Source organism: Hemibagrus wyckioides, linkage group LG24, assembly GCF_019097595.1.
Source record: "Hemibagrus wyckioides isolate EC202008001 linkage group LG24, SWU_Hwy_1.0, whole genome shotgun sequence".
NCBI classification, from domain to species: domain Eukaryota; kingdom Metazoa; phylum Chordata; class Actinopteri; order Siluriformes; family Bagridae; genus Hemibagrus; species Hemibagrus wyckioides.
Genome location: NC_080733.1, coordinates 4,298,913 through 4,311,291, shown reverse-complemented (window position 1 = coordinate 4,311,291; position 12,379 = coordinate 4,298,913). Strand labels below are relative to the sequence as shown.

At 39.6% G+C, this 12,379-nt stretch overlaps 1 protein-coding gene across 2 annotated transcripts in view; it reads right to left on the bottom strand.

Moving 5' to 3' along the window:
• Positions 1-12,379, bottom strand: part of ttyh3a (tweety family member 3a) — a 63,722-nt gene that overhangs the window by 15,777 nt on the left and 35,566 nt on the right. For both annotated transcript variants that reach the window (XM_058377797.1, XM_058377798.1), the window contains exons 6-9: positions 8,959-9,031; positions 6,289-6,364; positions 3,636-3,691; positions 1,381-1,473 (exon numbers count right to left, since the gene is read on the bottom strand). In XM_058377797.1, the coding sequence (XP_058233780.1) occupies positions 1,381-1,473; positions 3,636-3,691; positions 6,289-6,364; positions 8,959-9,031 (298 nt within the window). The remainder of the gene's footprint in view (positions 1-1,380; positions 1,474-3,635; positions 3,692-6,288; positions 6,365-8,958; positions 9,032-12,379) is intronic.

Below are 12,379 nucleotides of genomic sequence, written 5' to 3'. Positions count from 1 at the left end.
GGTGTTTATGGTGGGTATAGTGTATCATGTGTACAATGTGTGGTGTTTATGGTGTGTATAGTGTATCATGTGTACAGTGTGTGGTGTTTATGGTGTGTATAGTGTATCATGTGTACAGTGTGTGGTGTTTATGGTGTGTGTAGTGTATCATGTGTACAGTGTGTGGTGTTTATGGTGTGTATAGTGTATCATGTGTACAGTGTGTGGTGTTTATGGTGTATCATGTGTACAGTGTGTGGTGTTTATGGTGTGTATAGTGTATCATGTGTACAGTGTGTGGTGTTTATGGTGTATCATGTGTACAGTGTGTGGTGTTTATGGTGTGTGTAGTGTATCATGTGTACAGTGTGTGGTGTTTATGGTGTGTATAGTGTATCATGTGTACAGTGTGTGGTGTTTATGGTGTGTATAGTGTATCATGTGTACAATGTGTGGTGTTTATGGTGTATATAGTGTATCATGTGTACAGTGTGTGGTGTTTATAGTGTATCATGTGTACAGTGTGTGGTGTTTATGGTGTGTGTAGTGTATCATGTGTACAGTGTGTGGTGTTTATGGTGTGTATAGTGTATCATGTGTACAGTGTGTGGTGTTTATGGTGGGTATAGTGTATCATGTGTACAATGTGTGGTGTTTATGGTGTATATAGTGTATCATGTGTACAGTGTGTGGTGTTTATGGTGTATATAGTGTATCATGTGTACAGTGTGTGGTGTTTATGGTGGGTATAGTGTATCGTGTACAGTGTGTGGTGTTTATGGTGTATATAGTGTATCATGTGTACAGTGTGTGGTGTTTATGGTGTATATAGTGTATCATGTGTACAGTGTGTGGTGTTTATGGTGTGTATAGTGTATCATGTGTACAGTGTGTGGTGTTTATGGTGTGTATAGTGTATCATGTGTACAGTGTGTGGTGTTTATGGTGTATCATGTGTACAGTGTGTGGTGTTTATGGTGGGTATAGTGTATCATGTGTACAGTGTGTGGTGTTTATGGTGTATCATGTGTACAGTGTGTGGTGTTTATGGTGTGTGTAGTGTATCATGTGTACAGTGTGTGGTGTTTATGGTGTGTATAGTGTATCATGTGTACAGTGTGGTGTTTATGGTGTGTATAGTGTATCATGTGTACAGTGTGGTGTTTATGGTGTGTATAGTGTATCATGTGTACAGTGTGGTGTTTATGGTGTGTATAGTGTATCATGTGTACAGTGTGTGGTGTTTATGGTGTGTATAGTGTATCATGTGTACAGTGTGTGGTGTTTATGGTGTGTGTAGTGTATCGTGTACAGTGTGTGGTGTTTATAGTGGGTATAGTGTATCATGTGTACAGTGTGTGGTGTTTATGGTGTGTATGATGTGTGGTGTATGGTACACACTTTGGTCTGGGGGTATTCTCGCACTGCAGAACGCAGGAGCTCCAACACATCGTCCTGCATCTCCACCAGAGCCTTGTGGCTTCCCGACAGCTTCTACAACACAAGACACACAGTCACATGCCTACTGTGTTAAAAAAGAAAAACACTTTATGTTTTGTTTTTTAAAGTATATAACAATCCAGGGTTCCATGAAGTTTTCTAGCAGTAGAGATATTTTCATCCAACACATTTACTTGTGGTAACCTCACACACAGTACATACTTCACTACACTGTATTTTCCTTAAATCTCAAGGAACACACATCCACTCCATGTTTTTACTCTGCTCCAGCTCCAAACCCAGCTGATCCGAGTACTAGTGTATATGCTAATGAGTGAGCTGGAGGGTGTTTGGAAACATGAAAGTAGAAAACTGAGCTCTGACTGTCTCAAATACTTTTCCCGGGACGAATATGGAAGGAACAGAAGACCCAGATGGTCTCTCGTCTGCTTCCTGAGACGCATCATCACCCTTGCCCACTGCTATTCCCTAGTGAGTTTGAATAATGCATAAGGGCCCATAAAATACAGAGGGTGGTGGGTGACAGGCTGCTCAAGGTCTTTCAGTGAGAAATACAGGAGTAGAAATAATACAATGAATACAACATGTGCAGCGTATTTCAAGCCGACTGCCGAAGGAACCGTGACGTCTCAGAAATGCGTTAATATTTGAACGGCACCTTCAAAAGGATGCGATGCCAGCTTGGGCTCTTAGCAACAGCTCTATTTTTAAAATTCGCCATGAAAGGCTGGAAAATTATATATTAGGGCCAAAACAAACCACCACCACACACACACAAGGCATCTTGTATATGGCTGTACAGTCTGTTCTGTGTTGCTTCACAAAGCCTGCTGTTGTAATAATTCATGCCACACCAGATCAATATGCCTCTGTATGAGTTTCCTTTAACAAAAAGAAACTGCAAAAGATGAAAACCAACGCTGGTGACATTTCTTCAAAGCCCCAAATGATCAGAGCGAGGTACAGAAGATAAAAAGAGAAGGCATTTATATCTTCATCAGCAACAGCAACACTGAAATTGGTGGCCTCAGCTGTCCTCAGTGGGACTCATCCTTGTAAGTGGACGCAGTCAGAGTAGTTAGGCTCACAGGCTCATGGAGATCAATATACAATCTCCATATGACTATTAGCCGTGGTTTAAAAGCAATGAGATGCGTACTGAAATGGAAAGGGCTAGCCGTAGCCAGTGGTGATTAGTTAGATGTAGTGGGATACTTTAAGAGGGGTAATATATTATTTCACATAAAGACTGGGCTAAGTCTAATTAGATTTGCTTGGCCAAAGTGCTGTCTGGCGTATCTGCAGAAGACCAGAGGAAATCTGTAGAAGACCAGAGGAAATGAGAAAGACAAGAGGAAATAGGGATATCATGATGAAATGAGGAAGACTAGAAGAAATGAGGAAGACTAGAGGTAACAAGGATGACCAGACACAATGAGGAAGACTAGAAGAAATGATGAAAACCAGTGGAATTGAGGAAGAGCAGGGGAAACGCAAAACACCAGAGGAAATTAGGAAGACCAGAGGAAATATGGAAAACCTGATGAAATGAGGAAGACTAGAGGTAATGAGGAAGACCAGAGAAAATGAGCATAACCAGAGCAAATGAGGAAGATTAGAGGTAATAAGGTAATCCAGAGATAATGAGGAAGACCAGAAGAAATGATTAAAACCAGTGGAATTAAGGAAGACCTGAGGAAATGGAAAATATCAGAGAAAATAAGGAAGACCAGATGAAATGGGGATAACTAAAGAAAATAAGGATAACCAGAGGAAATGAGGAAGATTAGAGGTAATGAGGAAGACCACAGATAATGAGGAAGATCAGAAGAAATGAGGAAGACTAGAGAAAATGAGGAAGATCAGAAAAAAATGAGGAAAACCAGAAAAACTGAGAAAGACTAGAGGAAATGCAAAGACGAGATGCAATAATGAAGACAAGCGGTAAATGAGTTAAACTAGAGGAGATGAGGAAGACCAGAGGCCAATAAATATAGGAAGCATATAGCAAACGAGCACGTCTCCAAATAGAGCATCATAAATTCATTGCTAATCATAAATAATCAGAATTGAAGACAAATCGGATTAATTATATTGTATGTTGAACAAATGACAAGCTGTAAATAAAAGAAAAAGAAATATAAAAATATAAACATAAACAGTGAGATGTAGTGGATGACTGAAGCCATGTCTACCTGCTGGAAGGGGTTGGTCTGACCCACGCTGCACTGGAGGTAATACTGCAGGATGTCTGTGGAAATAAGAGAGAGACAGCAGATCAAAGACCAGGAGAAGAGAAACAAATGCCTGAAACCAGCTCATTTAATGGCAAAACGTTTGTGGACACCTGACCATCACATTCACATGAGGGGCTTCTGTAGATACAATTTCCCATGACAATGAACCTGAGCACAAATCACAGAGCTCCATGAAGACATGGTGTGAGAAGGTTGGAGTGGAAGAACTGGAGTGTCCTGCACTGAGCCCTGACTCTGACTCAACCCCACTGAACACCTTTGTTATGAACTGGAACACCGACTGAACCCCAGACCTCCTCACGCTTACAACATCAGTGTCTGATCTCCCTAATGCTCTTGTAGCTGAATGATCACTAATCCCCAGTGTCACACTCCAACATCTAGTGGAAAACCTTCACAGAAGAGAAGCATGGAGATTTATTATAACAATAAAAGGTCAATAGATCTGGAATGAGATGTTCAACAAGGACATATGGGCGTAATGGTCATGTGTCCAGCCTCTTTAAGTTGTATAGTGTATCGTGAAGTATATCTGACTGGAATATTTAACTAATGCAAGGTCAGTCCCACCCAAAACTGCGTTGGCTAATTAAGCCCATTAATAAGGTACAAGAGTGTCAGAAGTGTCAGAAGTACAGTCATCTGAGAAGCTGAAAAAAAGCTAACTGTGACTGTATTCACTGATTCACTTTGGATCGAAGAGATGTCGAATGCAGGTTAGCGCGCATATGTGGGAGGAAAACAGGTTTATAAAAAGCTTCCCACGCTCTATTTCTGCGCAGGAAGCGCTACATATTCACACCACCTCCTGACAAGCTCCTGCACAGACGTAATGGTGATTTTCACACACCGCTACACTGCGTACATTTGCGTAGACGAGTCAAACAGAGAGAGAGAGCGATTCGGTAGTGAGTCAGAGCTGTAGGCCTGGGTCGTGGAGGAGTGATGAAATCATTCTCTCTTTCTCTTTTGTGGGTATACACACACACGCATGCACACACACTTACACACACAGACACAGATACATATACGTGTGCGCACACACACTCACACACTCACAGACACAGGGTACCCCGTTAAACAACAGCCAATAAATCTCCATTCATTCTTGTTAGTGGTAGGGCTAAATCAAGAGCTGGCTCCACACACACACACACACACACACACACACACACACAAAACGGATAACACTGCTGATGAGAAGAATGAACCACTCAGTCAATTATGTCCGCACATGGTCAAACACAAGAGGCTTTCATGGCTTATAGCCGAGCCACAGACCCAGAGCCTCATCCATCATCTTTACATGAACTTTAGTAATTGGATGTATTATTGGGCAATTGGGGACGTCAGAGTAAAACAGCCCATGAACCATAGGGGTGAGTAGAAAAGGCGACCCGAGAGGAACAAGCATGTCTGATATACAGTCTCCTTTGTTTTAGAAGTCGATAAATCTTCGAGGTCTGCTCCAAGCTTGTTTAAAGCACAGCTGTTTCCAACTTCAACAAATTTAGAAATGACTGGAACAAATAGGGGAAATAATAAAGGAAGACATTGGCAGATAATGGCAGTGGTGACCTCTGAGAAGCCTTGGAGAGGCTTGTGGCCTGAGGGCAGACAGGCAGGCTGTTCTATTGACTCATTACTGCAAAGAGGATCTTATAAGAGGAGCGCGCACCTAGTTTTGAGCAAACAGCATCCAACTGAGACAGATACTGTAATATACTAGAACAGAGATTTTAGTAGAGAGCGTGGCATGGAGATGAGGATTGAGTTTCAGTCAGGGGAAAGCCGTGCTAACAGCATGATTGTTTAATCGACAAACATAAAAGCACAGGAAATTAAAAAATTAAATATGGGTGTGTTGTATAATTAGGTCCAATGGCTGTTAGGATGACGCTGAAGGATGAAGCGTGCCGAGCGATCAGAGCTGCCACTCCATCGGTCCCTGGTTAGTGTTTCTATGATCACTTTATATTCTGGTTTTATTCTAAACCAGCGTCAGCGTGCTTACTGTGGGCTGAGAGGACACCTGCGATAACGTGAAGGCTGAACAATACTTTTTCTGATGTGAGGAGGTGGGAGAAGGAGGGGGTGGGAGAGCACGCATCAAACGGCAGAACAAGATCAAGAGGGTTACGGTGTGAAATGATGAACAGTGAACAGATTAAAGATTAATTAATAGTCATACTGCAAGCTTTGCACTGTTACTACGGGACAGGAAAATAGTGCCTCTGTCATGCCTTTCGTTTCTACTGCCCTAATTCCTCCTGTACAGTCCAGCGTCTGGCACTACACAAACACACTACGCACACACCAGTGTGATTTACACGCTACGGCCTGCTGTATATGTCCCATAATTTGTAGCTGAACTAGGAGATGAACGTTAAAAAGATGAATTATTTCCTCTAAAAGCCAACAGGACATAAGAGCCATGAGCAGAAGATGTAGCAAGAAAATACACCATAAATGAACTCCATCGTGAAAGGGCAAGAGCATTTTCGGCTATTAATCACTCGGTGAAGCCTACAGCCGGTGAGTCATCTTTTAGAGAAGGAACACACCTATTAAAAAAAGTGTGAAATCTCACCTTTGTTGATGACTCCGTAGCGTTCGGCCACTTCGGCGACGTACATGTCTGGCGCCACGCAAAAGTCACTGGAGCTCTGTGAACGAGAGCAGAAGGGCAGAATAAACCACAAGCGCACAAAAATATTTAATAATACTAGATCTCTGAAGATTTCAGAAAAAAACAGGATTCTTTAACCAGTAGACTCGTTCCAAACAGGGTTACGAGGCAGAAGAAACCATAGACTAGAAGTAACACAACTAAGCCTTGTGTTTTGAGCTAAATTTGAAGTCTAATGTTATTCCACCATCATTAGTCCTTAAAGTCACTACGGTGGACTACAGTGGAACCTCGGGATACGAACTGAATTCATTCCGGAGGCGAAAATTTGTATTGCGACATGAATTTTCCCATAAGAAATAATGTAAATGCAGATAATCCGTTCCATCCACACAAAAATATGACCAAAACGACCAATACGAAGCGTATGTAAACTCTGTGGCTGCTTACAAAGAACTGACCCCAGCCAAGCATTCCATGTCAAGGCTCCTCACAGGAAGTCGTGCCACCAAGCTTGGGCTAAAAATAGAACAGAGCACCCACGCCTCCAATGTGTCAATGTGCCACCCGAAAAATCACCTAGCTTTCGAACACATGCCAAAGGCAATGTTGGTATCGTGGGTTGACTCTTTTGAAACAGCTTTCACTGACTGAAAAAAAAACTCGTAAAATTCGTAAACTCACTTCGGTTGGTTTTGAACGGCGCTTGAACATACGCTCAACTTCGGTTCGTTCGTATGCCGATGCAAATTTCTTGCAAAATTTCAATTCTTAGGACCTAAATTTGTAAGGGAGGGCATTCGTATGCTGAGGTTCCACTCTATTGGGATCATCACCCAGTTTTCTTTGTCCTCAACCCAGACACTTTAACCCTGAACAGTGTTCAGATTTATACAGTACTTTAAAAACCACCTCATTTAGTCCTCAAGTGACCATTAATAATTCATTGCTTTGTGTTATTCTTTAGACTGTTCTCACCGGAGCATGTCTCAGATATACAGAATATTTTCAGCCTTTAAAAGCCAAATTATATTTCTTTTTACAGATTTCTTTTTGGTCAAATATGATATTCTACATAATTATAATTTCTACAAACTATAAATAGTTTGGAATTTCAAACTCTCATAATATTACCTACACACGGAAAATGATTTGCCATTGACTTTGTACGAGATATTTATGAGATTAAATAGAATCTGAAGGTTTTTAAATAATCTATCCATGAAAGGGTTTAACATACACTGTAGACTGTATAATGTAAACAAACCCTAGAGTCTATTCAATAAAAAAAGAGGTAGCAACTTGGATTATTTTGCTTGTAATGTTTTGCTGTTATTACGGTTAACAAACTGGCAATGTGGGTAGAGTTTACCCATGAAAATATATTTCACTTGCTGACTAATATATTTCAGTAGAATTGAAATGATCTGCATGGGCTGTATTGAACACCCTACAAAATCTTTACACACACACACACACACACACACAAATACAAAAAAATACAAAAATTACCCTACCAAATCTTTAAACAAAAAACATAAAAATAACCCTACAAAGTCTTCAGAAAAAAAATGACCCTACAAAATCTTCAAATAAAAATGACAAAAATTAGCCTACAAAATCTTTACAAAAAATAAAAAAAAGAGCCTACAAAATCTTCACAAATTATTATATTTTTATTTATTTATTTACTTATTTATTTATTCATTCATTCAAAAATTAGCCTACAAAATCTTCACAAAGAAATGTAAAAAATGACAAAAATTACCGTACAAAATCTTTACAAAAAATGTATAAAAAAAATGAGCCTACAAAATCTTCTCAAATTATTATTTTATTTATTTATTTATATTATTATTTATTTATTTATTTTTTATTTCCCCCCCACAAAAATTAGCCTACAAAATCTTCACAAAAAATGTAAAAAAAAATGAGCCTACAAAATCTTCACATTTTTTTTTTTTCCAAAATTAGCCTACAAAATCTTTACAAAAAATTTTCAAAAATTAAGTGAAATCGGCATGAAAAAAAATGTACAAATCATTAAGTTCTATCATTAAGACCTGAAATATTTGTAACTACATACAGAAAAGACTCATGTGTGGGCGATATCATTAGAGTAGGACAGCAGCGTGAAAACACACACACACACACACACACAGCCAAAGAAACTCTTTTAGGAGAACTGTCCAAAGAATGTTGAGGAGGGAACAATAATGCAAAAAGAATAAAGTATTTTAAAAAAAAGTTTAAACAATATGATATGGCCAAAGTTAAAAAAGATGACCATCTTATCCTTACGTTTTGTGTAAAAAGCATCAAGAAGTAACACATTTTTAAAGTACTATTAAAATGTCCCTTAAAATCTGGATTTAATGTGGATCTTATTTAGGTAGGCTACATAAAGAACAGCTGGATGTTTACTCAGTCATGTTCATCTGTATTTAGTATTTCTCCCATGTGTGAAGAACATATGCACTACATGTAACACACCACACAATGTGTATGTATGTTTTATATATAAGGCACGTTGTACACCTCGTCCGTGCGGTGCAGTCGGTCACATGCGTGACGCGTACTTGTAAAACCCACATGCTCAAAACTGGGTACGGTTGCCATGGAGACACTCACCGAGGATACAGCCAGCTCCAAACCCAGAGATCCCCAGCTGATCACCAGTGCCAACACGCCCAGTAAACAGACCCTGTGAGGAGACAGGAGCAAACAACAATAATGAGCGCTCTAACTAGCATTGCTGTTACGTACAGTGTAATCAGGTAGCGTGACAGGGGCTCCGCTTCTCCTGGAGCTCTAGGAATTCCACATCAAACCCCTTATTACACCTCGCTACGGCAATTTCACACGTCTACAAGAAAATATCTCTCTGCGAATGGAAGATTAAGTGTAGCCTTTAATTTGGGAATGTCTTTCAGGGTGACGTTTAAAAGTGAAGAACATTTCATCAGCAGGAACACTCCGATTTGTGAAAATTTTGGTGTAATCTATAAGGATCGCACAAAATTTTCCACCAACAGCCTTTAAATGACTACAATTTTTTAATTGAATAAGACGTCCTGAGATACTGAGCCTCAGACTACTGCAGCTTTATAGCAGGACATAAATGTTAAGACGACCAAACATAAATACTTGATCTTCGTAGAAGACACAGATGTCTTGAACTGTTATAAAGTGTACATTTTTTTAAAAAGCAGGTTAATGGGGTTAGTGTCCTAAGCTCCTGAATTATTAAAATAATATTTAAGTTCAAAGCTTTTTACAGACCCAAAATAAAATAAAATAAAATAAAATAAAATAAAATAAAATAAAATAAAATAAAATAAAATAAAATAATTACAGAAATCAACTAAGGAAACGAACTAGAAAATTATAAAAGATACCGATACACACAAAATTAGTGATATATAAAGTGCTTTTTAAAACATTTGATTTATCTACCCACCAAGTCATTTAATATTTAATTCTTTTATGGTTTCTTTCATTTGGTTCGAGGCTGTGCTCTATAGTGTGAAAGCTTGAGTAACAGCCAGATTCAGTGAGATTTAAATATCTGCCTGTGCTAAAATTAGAGTCTAGTAAAGAGGATTTATAGAGCATAAATTTGCCTCATCTGCAAGTGAAGGACTATTAAAATTATCATAACAGAAAAATCTAACCGCCTCCCTGGATTTACAGGTCTTTAATTTCAGACTTGAGTTTTATCTGAAAGATGGCTCCCTTTTTCTAACAAGACGTTCTGCTGAAATGTGCTCCAGAGGCTTCAGACGTTATAGCAGGGATGCTTCAACCTTTTTTGTCCACTGAGCTCATTTGAAAGGCTCAGAATTCTCATGTCCCAAAAATAACTGCTGGCAAATGGTTTGTGTTGTCGGTTTCATGGTTTTTGTTTCAGGTAATATTTTCATGAGAGCTCTGAGAACATAAGCCACGATAACGGATGTGACGTCACTGCAGTCTGCTGTACAAAGAACTTCTGAATTAAATAATGCCTAATGAAATTTGTGTAATAATTAGACAGTTTGAAGCATCATTAAACATGACATGAGTAACGTCTATATTTATATATATATATATATATTGTGAAGAAAAGCTGCTAACAATCTCCAGTGGTGTAGATATCAGGAGACTGAGAGTCAAGCCCCAAGCTTAGAAACCTAAAGGTTAAAGGTTAGCCTACATGACCTGATATTAACACAGGGTCACTCCCACACATCTGTGACATGACCAAGTCAAACACAGCAGTAAATGTAGAGTTAGCTAAGCTGGTCTCCCAGAGTTCTGTGTACATGATACACACCTAATCCATGAGCCCACACACACTCGACGCAATCACTCATTCACACACAACGCACTCTCTCCCACACGCACATTAACGACTTCTCTCGCACACAACGCACTCTTCGCACAACGACTTTCGCAGACACAACGACTTTCTCGACACAACGACTTCTTCGCAGACACACAACGACTTTCAGACATTAACGACTTCGCTCAAGACATTAACGTGACTTCTCTCACAGACATTAACGTGACTTCTTCCCACACGCACACAACGTGACTTTCGCACACATTAACGTGACTTTCGACACATTAACGCGACTTTCCCACACGCACATTAACGACTTCTTCACAGACATTAACGACTTCACAGACATTAACGTGACTTTTCATAGGCAGACATTAACGTGACTTCTTCAAGACACAACGACTTCTCAAGACACATTAACGTGACTTTCCTTCGCACACACAACGACTTTCCCACACGACATTAACGACTTTCAGACACATTAACGACTTTCTTCAAGACACATTAACGTGACTTTCAGACATTAACGACTTCTTCGCTAAGACACATTAACGACTTTCGCAGACATTAACGTGACTTTTCAGACAAGACATTAACGTGACTTCTTCAGACACATTAACGACTTTCAAGACACATTAACGACTTCTTCGCGACATTAACGTGACTTCGCTTCGACATTAACGACTTTTCGCAAGACATTAACGTGACTTTTCGCATTAATAACGTGACTTTCGCGACATTAACGACTTCTTTCAAGACATTAACGACTTTCACAGACATTAACGTGACTTTCAAGACATTAACGTGACTTTCGCAGACATTAAGCACTTTCACAGACATTAGCGTGATTCTTCAAGACACACGACTTTCGCAGACACAGCGACCGTGACATTAACGCACTTCTCACAGATTAACGTGACTTTTCTGACATTAACGACCAGATTAACGAGACTTTACACATTAACGTGACTTTCGCGACATTAACGTGACTTTCTTCGCATTAACGTTAACGTGACTTCTTCAAGGACATTAACGTGACTTTCGCAGACATTAACGCACTTTCTAGACACAACGTGACTTTCTACGATATTAACGACATTAACGACTTTCTTCATAAGACATTAACGACTTTCATACAGACACATTAACGACTTCTTCAGACATTAACGTGACTTTCAGACACATTAACGACTTTCACTTAACGACGACAATTAACGACTTTTTCAAGACATTAACGTGACTTCTTCGCACATTAACACTTTCACATTAACGTGACTTTCACGACATTAACGTGACTTTCAAGACATTAACGTGACTTTTCAGACATTAATTAACGACTTCTTCATAAGACATTAACGTGACTTCAAGACACATTAACGACTTTCAAGACACATTAACGCGACTTTTCACAGACACATTAACGCATTCGACATTAACGACTTTCTAACGACTTCGCAGACATTAACGTGACTTTCGCACAACGACTCTTCAAGCAGACACATTAACGACTTTCTCAGACACAACGACTTTCAAGACATAACGACTTTCGCAGACACATTAACGTGACTTCTCAAGACACACAACGCGACTTCTCGCTTCACACAACGACTCTCGCACACACAACGCACTCTCTCTCGCGCACACACAACGCACTCTCTCTCGCGCACACACAACGCACTCTCTCTCGCGCACACACAACGCACTCTCTCTCGCGCACACACAACGCAC